General features: G+C 35.7%; 3 protein-coding genes and 2 non-coding genes across 5 annotated transcripts; 4 read left to right on the forward strand and 1 right to left on the reverse strand.

Moving 5' to 3' along the window:
* Positions 1-403: 403 nt before the first annotated feature.
* Positions 404-7,925, reverse strand: LOC149611144 (uncharacterized). Its single transcript, XM_089858459.1, has 2 exons — positions 5,478-7,925; positions 404-613 (listed from the first exon to the last, which is right to left on the reverse strand). The coding sequence occupies exons 1-2, from the start codon at positions 7,923-7,925 to the stop codon at positions 404-406; spliced, it is 2,658 nt and encodes an 885-aa protein (XP_089714585.1).
* Positions 980-1,063, forward strand: TRNAL-UAA (transfer RNA leucine (anticodon UAA)). The gene has a single exon. It is a non-coding gene; the product is annotated as a tRNA-Leu (tRNA).
* TRNAL-UAA (transfer RNA leucine (anticodon UAA)) lies at positions 2,876-2,959 on the forward strand. The gene has a single exon. It is a non-coding gene; the product is annotated as a tRNA-Leu (tRNA).
* A 538-nt stretch (positions 7,926-8,463) lies between the features above and the next one.
* On the forward strand, positions 8,464-10,451 carry LOC149611147 (uncharacterized). Its single transcript, XM_089858413.1, has 3 exons — positions 8,464-8,823; positions 10,012-10,098; positions 10,204-10,451. Exons 1-3 carry the CDS (start codon positions 8,668-8,670, stop codon positions 10,411-10,413), a joined length of 453 nt encoding a protein of 150 aa, XP_089714539.1. The 5' UTR covers positions 8,464-8,667; the 3' UTR covers positions 10,414-10,451.
* Positions 10,452-11,528: 1,077 nt separating this feature from the next.
* Positions 11,529-12,967, forward strand: LOC149611148 (sterile alpha motif domain-containing protein 3-like). Its single transcript, XM_089858491.1, has 4 exons — positions 11,529-11,933; positions 12,024-12,230; positions 12,283-12,454; positions 12,554-12,967. The coding sequence occupies exons 1-4, from the start codon at positions 11,646-11,648 to the stop codon at positions 12,895-12,897; spliced, it is 1,011 nt and encodes a 336-aa protein (XP_089714617.1). The 5' UTR covers positions 11,529-11,645; the 3' UTR covers positions 12,898-12,967.
* Positions 12,968-14,063: the final 1,096 nt, after the last annotated feature.

Raw genomic sequence — 14,063 nt, forward strand, 5'->3', positions numbered from 1 at the left:
TAGAAAATAAACCTTATACATTCTTTGGAAATTTATCTTTAGAATTCCTAAAAATTTTCTATGGAAAATAATCCCAAGACATTCTTTGGAAATTTATCTCAAGAATTCTTTAGGAAATTCCAAGGAAGTCTTTGGAAATAGTTTCTTTAGAAAATGATCCCAAGGGCTCCGTAGGGTTCCAAAGAAATTCCTTTAGAACTCTTACGAAGATTTTTGTAAAGGTTGTGCCTTCGACGTTTTGCATTTCGCTATTTTGACCTACAAGCGCCTGGTGAGGCGCGGTGAAAGGCTCGGTACAGAATAAATAGGAATTGAAATCAATTGATGGACTGCAAAACCGCCTTTAGTCAATTGTCACGCTCTCAAACTAGCTATGTATGATTAGACTTTATTGGTATCTAATCTATTTGAAATTATTAATTGTACTAACAATTATGCCAAATTCCTTGGTGTTTGAAAGTCCACTTTGAAATTCTGTCCCATAAACAGCCAGAAGTCTTTCTTCTAGTGGAGAAAGAGACTCGGAGGACTTTTCTCCACCTCCAGTTCCTTTGGCCGCCTTCTTTATCCTGGCACTCTTGTTTTTCGTGTTGCTCTTCCAGTCAGAAAGAACCTTTTCACGTTGAAATTTGAAACAATTCTACACCTACCCTTCCCTTGTTGTTATTATTTGTATGGTTTTGAGGTCTCCCTATGTATGCTTATGTTTGGTCCCTAACAAAAGGATTTATACTCATCTGTTTTTATTTACACGTAAACACGTCCAGACGTGTCTAAATTTTTATGAGTAGGGGGGCAGTGTCATTTGATTCCATGCATTGTTATCGTTGTTTTTTTCATTTTAATAACGTGTATTTCATGTTCAGAAAAGGCTTCTATAGTATGGCAATAAGTGAGTAGCTTTATGGAGCATAGAATTCCGAGAGGTATTTCGGGATGGTACTATAACTTCATTTTCAAAGAAAACGTTTAAAAGCGTGTCAGGATGGCCGAGTGGTCTAAGGCGTCAGATTTAAGCTCTGATCCTCGTATGAGGGCGTGGGTTCGAACCCCACTTCTGACAACGATTTTATTTGCTTTAATAACATTTATCTCATGCTCAGGAAAGGCTTCTCTAGTTAGGCAACAAGTGAGTAGCTTTATGGAGTATAGAATTCCGAGAGCTATTTCGGGGTGGTACTATAGCTTCATTATCAAGGAAAACGTTTAAGAGCATGTCAGGATGGCCGAGCGGTGTAAGGCGTCAGATATAAGCTCTGATCCTCGTATGAGGGCGTGGGTTCGAACCCCTCATCTGACAACGAATTGTTTCATTTTAATAACATGTATTTCATGTTCAGAAGAGGCTTCTATAGTATGGCTACAAGTGAGTGGCTTTATGGAGCATAGAATTCCGAGAGCTATTTCGGGGTGGTACTATAGATTCATTATCAAGGAAAACGTTTAAGAGCGAGAAAGGATGGCCGAGTAGTCTAAGTCGTCAGATTTAAGCTCTGATCCTCGTATGAGGGCGTGGGTTCGAACCCCTCATCTGACAACGAATTGTTTCATTTTAATAACATGTATTTCATGTTCAGAAAAGGCTTCTTTAGTATGGCAACAAGTGAGTGGCTTTATGGAGCATAGAATTCCCAGAGGTATTTCGGGGTGGTACTAAAGCTTGATTTTCAAGGAAAACGTTTAAAAGCGTGTCTGGATGGCCGAGTGGTCTAAGGCGTGAGATTTAAGCTCTGATCCTCGTATGAGGGCGAGGGGTCGAACCCCACTTCTGACAACGATTACTTTCATTTTAATAACTTGTATCTCATGCTCAGGAAAGGCTTCTCTAATATGGCAACAAGTGTGTAAATTTATGTAGCCTAGAATTCCGAGAGGTATTTACGGGTTGTACTATAGCTTCGTTTTCAAGGAAAACGATTTAACGAGCGTCAGGATGGCCGAGCGGTCTAAGGCGTAAGATTTAAGCTCTGATTCTTGTATGAGGGCGTGGGTTCGAACCCCACTTCTGACGAATAATTGTTTCATTTTAATAACATGTATTTCATGTTCAGAAAAGGCTTATATAGTAATGCAACAACTGAGTGTCTTTATGGAGCATAGAATTCCAAGAGCTATTTCGGGGTGGTACTATAGCTTCATTATCAAGGAAAACGTTTAAGAGCGTGTCAGGATGGCCGAGTGGTCTAAGGCGTCAGATTTAAGCTCTGATCCTCGTTTGAGGGCGTGTGTTCGAACCCCACTTCACACAACGATTAGTTTCATTTTAATAACTTGTATCTCATGCTCAGGAAAGGCTTCTCTAATATGGCAACAATTGTGTAAATTTATGTAGCCTAGAATTCCGAGAGGTATTTCGGGGTGGTACTATAGCTTGTTTTTCAAGGAAAACGTTTAGAAGCGTGCCAGGATGGCCGAATGGTCTAAGGCGTGAGATTTAAGCTCTGATCCTCGTATGAGGGCGAGGGTTCGAACCCCACTTCTGACAACGAATTGTTTCATTTTAATAACATGTATTTCATGTTCAGAAGAGGCTTCTATAGTATGGCAACAAGTGAGTGGCTTTATGGAGCATAGAATTCCGAGAGGTATTTCGGGGTGGTACTATAGCTTCATTTTCAAGGAAAACGTTTAACAGCGTGTCGGGATGGCCGAGTGGTCTAAGGCGTCAGATTTAAGCTCTGATCCTCGTATGAGGGCGAGGGTTCGAACCCCACTTCTGACAACGATTTGTTTTGCTTTAATAACATTTATCTCATGCTCAGGAAAGGCTTCTCTAGTTAGGCAACAAGTGAGTAGCTTTATGGAGTATAGAATTCCCAGAGGTATTTCGGGGTGGTACTATAGCTTCATTATCAAGGAAAACGTTTAAGAGCATGTCAGGATGGCCGAGCGGTGTAAGGCGTCAGATTTAAGCTCTGATCCTCGTATGAGGGCGTGGGTTCGAACCCCACTTCTGACAACGAATTGTTTCATTTTAATAACATGTATTTCATGTTCAGAAGAGGCTTCTATAGTATGGCTACAAGTGAGTGGCTTTATGGAGCATAGAATTCCGAGAGCTATTTCGGGGTGGTACTATAGCTTCATTATCAAGGAAAACGTTTAAGAGCGTGAAAGGATGGCCGAGTAGTCTAAGTCGCCAGATTTAAGCTTTGATCCTCGTATGAGGGCGTGGGTTCGAACCCCTCTTCTGACAACGAATTGTTGCATTTTAATAACATGTATTTCATGTTCAGAAAAGGCTTCTATAGTATGGCAACAAGTGAGTGGCTTTATGGAGCATAGAATTCCGAGAGGTATTTCGGGGTGGTACTATAGCTTCATTTTCAAGGAAAACGTTTAACAGCGTGTCAGGATGGCCGAGTGGTCTAAGGCGTCAGATTTAAGCTCTGGTCCTCGTATGAGGGCGTGTGTTCGAACCCCACTTCACACAACGATTAGTTTCATTTTAATAACTTGTATCTCATGCTCAGGAAAGGCTTCTCTAATATGGCAACAAGTGTGTAAATTTGTGTAGCCTAGAATTCCGAGAGGTATTTACGGGTTGTACTATAGCTTCATTTTCAAGGAAAACGATTTAACGAGCGTCAGGATGGCCGAGCGGTCTAAGGCGTAAGATTTAAGCTCTGATTCTTGTATGAGGGCGTGGGTTCGAACCCCACTTCTGACGAATAATTGTTTCATTTTAATAACATGTATTTCATGTTCAGAAAAGGCTTCTATAGTAATGCAACAACTGAGTGGCTTTATGGAGCATAGAATTCCCAGAGGTATTTCGGGGTGGTACTATAGCTTCATTATCAAGGAAAACGTTTAAAAGCGTGTCAGGTAGCCGAGTGGTCTAAGGCGTCAAATTTAAGCTCTGATCCTCGTATGAGGGCGTGGGTTCGAACCCGTCTTCTGACAACGAATTGTTTCATTTTAATAACATGTATTTCATGTTCAGAAAAGGCTTCTATAGTATGGCAACAAGTGAGTGGCTTTATGGAGCATAGAATTCCCAGAGGTATTTCGGGGTGGTACTAAAGCTTGATTTTCAAGGAAAACGTTTAAGAACGTGTCTGGATGGCCGAGTGGTCTAAGGCGTGAGATTTAAGCTCTGATCCTCGTATGAGGGCGAGGGGTCGAACCCCACTTCTGACAACGAATTGTTTCATCTTAATAACATGTATTTCATGTTCAGACAAGTTGGGAAAACCAAAATATTACCTCTCCGAGTCAAGAGGTCTACTACTACAAAGTTATTTACCTAGATATGGAATTATTTCTCTTTTTTGAAGTAAAAATTTACGAAATATTGAAGCAGTATTCCAAGCATAGCGAATATACAGTAAAGCAGACGACATTTTACTTCCAATAAGGATAAATCTTGGACACATGGAAATCAGTTAATGGCAAAAAGAAAAGGAAATGAAGTCTACGCTTCAGCTGTTTACCCTATATTCTGATAGCTACATTCACAACTGGTTAGCAGTGTAAACACTATCGTCTCGTCTCACCTCAACAATATTCTTAGTTTGCCAACATGAGTGTTAACGTTAAATAATACCAAAGCTAAATTGTAGCTAGACGCACTGATAGTCAATGCGCACCATAAAGAGAATTAAAAACTCTGTAGCTTAGCCCTACTAATCTAATTGCCACCATCATCTTTTCTTCTATTATAAAATCTTAACCTGATTAATTAAGAGTGTATTTAACTTTCGGCTCACTCTGAACCGTTGATGTCTCTTCATTTCAGACACGAAAATCAAAACCCAAAGCTTACTTCGCCTCAGGCCTCAATTATTTACTCTATATTTCACTAAGCTTATTGCAAGTAATACTAGATATGCCCGCTGGAGTCTAGATCTTAGCTTTCTGCATGAAATTACTAAACCAAGGATTATTCTATATACAGATGTAGTATACACAGTAAAAAATAAGGGTTTCCAAATGGTTTAAAAAGGGTTTGAAACAATTTAAGACGCTCTTTAGGGTTTAAAATATACATTTCAAAAGTTTACCAATGGTTTAAGAAAATATTTAAACCAATTAGAGATTGAAACTTTTTGAGACTCTCGTTAATGGTTTCAAATGGGTATAAATAAAAACCCTTCACTGAACATGGTACCTATATAAACCCACAATGGTACAACTTTAAAATGGTATAACTTTAAACCCTAAATAGAAAATGGTACCTATATAAACCCACAATGGTACAACTTTAAAATGGTATAACTTTAAACCCTAAATAGAAAATGGTACCTATATAAACCCACAATGGTACCACCTTAAAATGGTATAACTATAAACCCTAATTAGAAAATGGTACCTATATAAACCCATGATGGTATTTGTTCCTCATTTTTAAAATGGGTCTAAATACACACCTTTATTATAAAATTAAACTTATTTAGACCCATAAGGGATTTATTTAATACTTTTCATATATTCGGCGTAATTTGTTTATTTGTCTATTCTTCCGGGAAGCTAACAAATTTAGATTTTAATGTTATATATAATTTTTGATTAATATTGTACACATCTAGAAGTTCGTGGTGAAGCTCGCGTCCAGCATATATTAATTCCCATTCGTTAGCATTTTCTTCAACTTCGTAAGCATGTAAATGCTTACAGAATCTTTTCACCTCGAATTTTGTTCCAGCTAAGATCACGGAAAGATTGACATAAAAAATATATTTAATGCTAAAGAAGCTTCTTATAACATTGAGTTCAGTCTTGTGAATGAGAACACATTCAGTCGAGTAAAAGACGTTATCGAAAGTAACTTGTTTAAATGAGTAAATTTTACTAGGAAATTCTTCGTTTAGTATAGATTTACAAAGGTAAGGGAGATGGTCCTTTTCGAGAAACTTTCCAGCTGATGAACTTTGAATGCCGTTTCGCTGCTCGCACAATAAATGGTAACATTGGAAGAATTGATGTCGATTGGCCAATGTTTTTGTTATATTTTTATTGTTATTGGACCCCGAAATAATTTTCTTAAAATAACTGTGTTTGCTTTCAAATCTTATACTTGAAATGGCTCTGAGAGGTCCATATTTTTGATAAGATTTGGCGTAGTGGCAAAGATAGTGAAACTTTGGTGTCATTGTTTCCGGACCAAATACTTCGCAAACTTGTTTCAAAAATCTTTCAATTAGTCTCTCAAGTTTTGGAAAAAACGATATATGTAAATGGCTGGCATAAATGTAGTCGACAATTTCCCTTAACTTCAGATAAACACCCCATCTTGAATCATTCCTCTCGGGTAGAAAACCATAAAACATTAAGGGAAACAGACGAAAAAGGCAGTACATTTCACTTGCGGATCCTTTAAGATTTCCATTGCCACTAATTGCCATTTTTATTTGAGTTTCTGGGCGACTTGTTTCAGATTTACCATATGGAATGGTTGTTATTGCTGCGTTGAATTCATCAAGGTTTAGTCTCTTATTTGAAAACATATAAAATAAAACCTTTTTTAGAATTTTCGGTATTACATCCTCCTTCAAATCATGCATAGCATCAGGAGGAAGTTGTTGAGTTATGTCAAACGATTGTATTTTCATAAGTGGGCTTTCAAAATTTACTCCATAAATGGACTTTTCATTCGGGTCTTTGGCTATTCCTTCTAAATGGTATTTATGACGCGGCAACGTCCTTAATTGCAAGTCTTTTTCGTTGGTTTTTATTGGGATATTTTGTTTGCTCACCATGCAAAACCTACAGATTCTTCCAAAATTAAAACATGTGTTAAATCCTGCTAGTTTATGAAGACCAAGGTTATCTCCCGAAAATATTGCAACAGTAGCTGCGAGTGTGATTCCTTTTGTTTCAATTGTAATCCCGTTAGTTGCCATATAATTTAAATCGAAAATTAGTGGCTCGAGTACTTCATTCCACCCAAATCTGTCAATGTCAACTGACTTTGCCAAAAACACAAGATTTATGTCGCTTAATTTTGACCTGTATTTTCCTTGCATATTAAGAATGGAGAAATAGCACCCAAGTATTTTGTGCTTTCCCTGCTTTGATCCAAGAGGGTTGCAAGCCTCAAATTCATCGAGAAAAATTTGTAGTTGAAGAGTTTTCAGAGAATAAGCTTCATTTTTATACATTATATTTTTAATGGTTTCACCTTGAAGAAAATGACCAATACATTGATCTGGTATTCTTTGACAATCCTCATGCTTTCCAATTTGATCGTCCAATGAATATAATTTTTTAATAACCTCTATTATTGGAACATAGTGGAAAAATCTCTTCTTATCTGAGGTCAATGATTCAAGAAATGTATACTGAATCGGTTCTATTAATCCAAAATCCGATTTACATAACTCTGTTATTTTATGATTTGAATTAATGCTCTCAAACGCTTGTGCAACCTCTATGTTTTTTGAAAATAATTCGGTTTCCTCAATGATGATATTTTTGGAGCGAAGCACCTTTAACAAATTTTCTTTGTTGGTAGATAAAATGTATTCACAGAAAATAAGTAAGTCGTTTGTTAATGATTGAACAACAGTTCGTGGAAGATGATGCATTTCTCGGAATTTTAAAATTATTTTCAATAATGTCTCCCTTATTTCCACAGGCTTTAACTCTGGCTCCTTTCTTTTTCCGTTGATTGCATCACATTCACTATTTTCTTCGGGGATATCATCAGGGTTTTCAATATCAAAATTATTTCCATCATTTTTCTCGGGTACATGCTCTTCAAGAGTTTCGATTTTGTTGGAATTTTTTAAGATTGAACTGTGTTTATACCTCACATGACGGTGGAATTGTTCAATTTTCGTAAAGGTCCGTCCACAGTTGTCAAGACCACAATCAATTCGGAAATGTGGATCATGGGCGTGTTTATGTAGCATATGAGTTAAGAGAGCACTAAATGTTTTGGTAACAAAAGTACACCTAACGCAACTGAATAAACCTGCCATAATTAATCTATAAAAGACATGTAAATTTTTAGTAATCAAGACTATTTAATGCGATCATTTAAAGAAAAACAGAACTTCATTTTTGTAAATAGGAAAATTCAAGAAGTCCTCATAAGCTCGGTAGATCAGTTGCTTAGGGCATGGGACACACACGGTCGATTCATTCTTAGAGGTATACATCTTGTACTTCGAAAATATAAATTCCGAGAAAAATTTCCACGCCTGAGAGCCATGGGAGGTAGATAGTAAATACCCAAAAATTTCGTGCCAGTGGACAACGTTTATTGACTGCCTTTTTAATACTAGGCAATGCCAAGGAGAAAGGGGCAAAAGCATGTCGTTGAGAAAGCTTTATGTCATATGAAGTTGGCACCTCTTTGACCTACTGTGTACACAAAAACCTTCCCCCTCTCGATTCAATTCTTTTGAAGAAGAAGCAGGGGGCTGGACACGGCACAACTTGCAGAATAATGCATCATTGATATATTGTCAAGTGCATCCGCACTTGGCGCCACGTTGAATAAGCAAAGCTATTTTTTTAGGCGCGGAAACCTCAAATGTTCACATAAAGTGGCCGACCCCTTCTGCTGTTCCCAACCCATTTACCAAGTTCGTTGTTAAAAAAAAAACTTCTCTGATTTTAGATTTTGTCATAAAGTCGAACTCTTTCTGGAAGAAAGAGCTAAGTAGAGCAACAGAGCATAAATAGGTTTGGAACTTCGGTAGAAATTTTCGCGACGAAATGAATAGTAAAAGCGGACCCGTTGTACTTCTCTTGTGTTTTGGCGAAAGAAGAAAGAAAATTAAACTTGAAGATAACACTTTTAATGGGCTTTTGGATTTCATTAAAGCTGATGAGGCGTTAAAAGATTTCATGGGACCAGACATAATATACCAGGTAAAATAAATTTTAAAGTTTTAAAACTCAAAATATGTTAGAAGTGTTTAGTACAATATTTAAAATTGTTTAAATATATGTTTTTTTAACTGTTTAATGAGGGCATAAAAGGTTAAACAAGTTGATATTATTCCCTTCAGAATTATAAAATATGCCCAAAAATTTTAATAAAACCCATCAAAACATTTTAATTTTTTAAATCGATTTTCAAAGCTTGAAAGATCCGTAATGAATTTGACCGTTTCTAATTTTACGTGGATATTTTTATTTTTTTTACTAAAATATAAGCAACACACCCAATTATCGCATCTTATCTTGAAAACTACACACGTAAAACAGGGAAGATTGCCAGTACCGTAACCTTTGCCTCGGTATAACGTAAATGCGTGTTACTGTCCAAGCGACAGTTCAAAGTGAAAGTACAAAAACCCCTTGCCATATTTTTCCCGCTTAGATTTTATCTCATCTTCACAACACTAGCATGGAATGTTTTTTTTTTGACTGGTGAGAGTAAAGCAAATATAGGAGCAGCCTACACCCCCCTGCCGACTATTCATAGATTCCACGCTTTGAAAAACATGGAGGTTTCATACCAGTTACACAAGGAGACCAGTCGAAAAGAGTAGATGTCGACAAGGTAGCCTGACCTCCTTGTGTAACTGTTATGAATCCTCCATGTTTTTCAAAGCGTAGAAACTATGGATACTTGGTTAAAATATGCATGTTGGTTTTTGCGGTTAAATTCGAATAACTCAAGTGTAAAATGGTCAAACTTACTTCGGACCTTTAAAGGCATCGTGCAAGTTTATTTTATTCGGTTTAGAATGGTAAAATAGACTCAAAACCGTTAGTTACACACCAAAACAATTCCGTTATTTTTAAATCGATGAATTAGACCCTTTTAACTCGGTATAGACCAATAACAAAAGGAGGGTCGAAGGGGGCCGCAGTGTCCATGTGAATAGGCATATCCCGTTTTGAAGCGTGAACTACGTGAACGGTAGCAGGTATTCACAGTGCCGCGACCCTTTTATTGGTCTATTTTTCAAATTTTCCTGTAAATTTCGACCACAACTCCCATTGGCCATAGTTAAGACTAATTATCGCGCTCTCGTGAACCTATTTTACCATCCTAACCCGAAAATATTTAACTTGTTAGAACAATACAACTTCCCTTTAATGATTTAGGTTTATGACAACGATTTCAAAAAGGATATTGATTTGGATGAGCATAGTATTTTAGAAAACCTGAGCGAAATTAAATTAGTTTTAAATGTGAGTATTAATAACTAGGCATAATATTTAGTTTTTCAAGAGTTTCGTGTCAAATTTTATCAAGGCCAAAATTTATTTTTCTGAATTTGTATTTATTAAATGCAGAAAAAAAGGAATAGGTCAAACGATTTCGATATTAATACCCCACAACCTAAAGTTATAAGACAGACAAGTGTTGATGATTCTGAAATAGTTATTACTGGTGTATCCGACGGAAAATCTGATGCAATCGGGGTATCTTCCAATGGTAAAACTGGAAATACTGAACAGGTATTGTGCAGTAATTTTTCAGTTCTTTATAGCATGACACTTTAAAGAAAAATTATGGGTTATAATTGTTCCAATTTATTCGAAGGATTAAATAAAATAATATTTCAAATTGGAACTATTTATAAATCTATATTATTATAGATGACTCAAGCAATGTAGTTTCTCTAATTGTTCAGCACTCTAAATGTACAAGCTAACCTAAGAATAAAAATGAATAGAATCCTATTTTAATATAGAGCAATTTACAGAGAAATAGAACTTCCAGGGGAAATCCTCCATACTGGAAAATTTCACACACGCCAGTGGACACCGTTAGAGACATCCCGAGTTGGTTAGCCTCCCACATGCAGTGAACTCGGGCTGCCTATAGCAGTGTCTCCTGGCGTGTGGAAATTAATCAGTATGGAGACGTCAAACTGGAAGTTTCATTTCTCTGTAGTTCATTTTATAATCGGTCTGTTAGAGATAAATGTATAGTCCAAGTTGAAATATTTTTGTTGTATATGATTTTTCGAATAAAAAGGCAACTTGAAATTATCAACCTTAGGAGAGTGGCAAACCACTTCGAATGATAGTGAATGTAATAAAGCGTTATTTTAGGAAAGTATAGTCTTCGTTGAAGAAAATATCTTGGTATGTCAAACTAAAACAACGTCTGTCAAATACGTGAATCTTTTTGCTTATTATTAAGCTAAGTTAGTGATAGTTTTCATAAAATTCATGCACTTCTGCTCGTACATAACTTAGTGAGCTAATATTTTGCGAGAGTAGTCTAGCAAATCTAGCTTTACAATTATTTTGAGTTGAATGCATTTAAAAATATTATATTTGATTTATAATATAGGGTAGCTGAGAATTTACCTCAGGATGTGGAACATATGTCTAGAACAACATTTGCACTTGTCTACACTTTACCTGATATACCTGAAATATATAGAAACGCTGAGCGTTATAAGCACTTGTCGCTGGTGGAAACTAAAGTTATGAATAGGGAACTTTTAAGCACATTATTTAGCGACTGTATAAAACGTTATGGCTAGTAAGTATTCCACAATAACTGATTTAAAAAAATTTGCTTCTGGCATAAATCATGAATGGAAATTCTAGGTATCCTTACCACATGCACGTTGCTAAAAAACTGGTGATGCAGTTTCCTCACCTTTAACAACAGCCTGGTGAAAGACATGTAAGATAAATTATTTTCTATAATATACGTTAGTTTCGGTTTTTGATTAAAAAGTCATTCTCTGAGTTCATTACCAATTTAAAGGGAGTAGATGACTCACCGTCTTTGTCAAAGGCGGTTCACGTTTCATCTGGGTCTTTCCTCGATTTACTCTCTAGTCTTTACCATAATAATTGTTTGGACTCATGTTATTAAAACCTTTAAATATTTGCAGGAAATATGGTATCAACAACTCAGATCGAAATTTAAAAACTTTAGAATGAACCTAGACCAAATTTCAATTGTGGCAAAGCATAAAAAGAAATTTGGAAAAGTTTGTTGCAAGAAATCTACCACAGAGTCTGATAATAATGGCAACGCTTCTGTATTAAGATTAGAGGTATTAAATTTAAATATTTCGCAACTGTTGCAATACATAAAAATATTAATTTCATAATTTTGGGCATGGAACGTTATATCATTTATCCAGAGTTCGAATATGGATTTTGAAGAAGATGAAGAAAGTATTGCTGCTTTTAAACTTACTATGTCAACAGAGATGTTAAAAGAAGATATTGACTGGGTACTCGTTGATTCTAAAATGGACAAGACATTTAGGGACCGAGCCGCTATGATTAAAGAAGAAACATTAGATCATGTTCTTAATATTTATCCTGCTCTATTTCATGAACGACAGGTAAAAATGTATTTAAATACCATTTCATTAACTAACTATTTATGCAATTTAGCTCATTTTGGAGTTCGGAAGAATTACAAAAAAAAACATGAAAAAGAAACTCGAAGATTCGCTTACTTTATATGCTGCTCAAATTTGGAGTTTTGCTAAAAAAGACTCAACCGTATTAAAAGCAGAAATAATGACTGAAGTAAAAAAGCTTAAAGAATCTGAATCAATGCGAAGTATGCATTAAGATTTTAATTTCCTATCGCTAAAATGCACCTTATATATATGGAAAATATTTTTAATGTATAAAATTAATGCTTATAATTTCATTTAAGGTTTCAAGGATAACACGACGATCCTATTAATCCCCAGCGTATTTAAGGAAAATTATCACAGATTTTTTTGCAAAAAGCAAGACCTTGAAAGGATTCAAAAAGGACCCGTTATTTTATATTCAGGGCAAAATATGCTGCAAAGTGATGAATATGAAATTTATGTGGATGGATTGAGGCTTTGTGAAGCAGACACTTTATTCAACGCAGTTTGCTGTTCATTTGCATGTTTTTGGATTTTTAACATCGAGTATACCGGAACCCTTTTCAAAACATTGTCGTTCATAGAATCTTGTTTACTTGATCTGACTTACACTAAATGTGGCCATTTAGTTAGAAAGTTTTAAAAAAAATGTAAGGGAGAATGTTCAACATAATTTTGGTTAAAAAAATTTAACAATAAAGAAAATCAGATTATAGTTCTCTTGACAATTTTTTTTCTGCCTTTTAGCGCCTCACTTTCAGGCCTTTTGGTTGTACGATTTGAAAATCTATGGAACTTGTAGAGTTTTTAATGTTGTTATTTTTAAGGCAAATAATAAGCATACAAAACCTGTTTTGTAATTAGATATAGCCAGTTTAAAGTTTAATGTCATTATTATTTGGAAAAATATGAACCATAAGTCTGATTTTTAAACCTGCAAGAATATTTGTAAGGGACGTTATGGGTTAGTTTTAATAACTAATTATAATTTTGGGTTTATACTAAGGCCATTTTGCGTTTTTAATCTAAAAACGTACTCTTCAGGGATTATATTCAGTCCCATGTAAAAAACTTATTGGGTTTGTTTGCAGGGCACTTTGAAACCCTTTATGGTATTTGAAGAAACCGTTCATAGTCTGAAAAAATATAACAACCTACCCTTTTAAACCCGGTACTAGTTGATGTTTAAACCCGTAATGGTTGACTTTCGAACCATTTAGATACCATTACACACATATTTAGGGTTTAAAAAATTACAACAATACCCTTAACAGTTTCATTTCGAACCATGTAGGGTTTATTTGTAGGACACTTTGAAACCATTTATGGTATTTGAAGAAACCGTTTATAGTCTCAGTAAAATATAACATCCTACCCTTTACGGTTTTGTTTTAAACCACAAACGGTTTGGTTTTCTGACAAAACTGAACTAACCTTTAAGGGTTTAAGAGAAGTCCATTATTTTTAACAGTGCATGGACCTCCTTTCCTATAAAATTCATGTTTGCCTGAGTCCTGGTAAAACAACCTATACCAATGTGCGGAGATCTTCGACAAGAAACACATTTTGGCCAGAATGGATCTCAAACAAGCATGAGATCCTAGGGTCAACTATCAGCTTAACTCCGGTCACATCGCAAATCGAAAGTCTTAATTGGCGACAGTAACTTAAAGAATAGACTATACGGTAAATGAAATTGATTTGGAATATTTCATTTACTGTCGGGAAACACAGTGACTCATTTTAATGTGGATTTTTGTAACCGGACAGCTAGAAAAGGTGCTGATGGTCGAAATGATCAGATTCAAG

The sequence above is a fragment of the Phalangium opilio genome, unplaced genomic scaffold (genome assembly GCF_054372755.1).
Source record: "Phalangium opilio isolate 3A_F unplaced genomic scaffold, DU_Popi_V2 ptg000246l_1, whole genome shotgun sequence".
In the NCBI taxonomy this organism is placed as follows: domain Eukaryota; kingdom Metazoa; phylum Arthropoda; class Arachnida; order Opiliones; family Phalangiidae; genus Phalangium; species Phalangium opilio.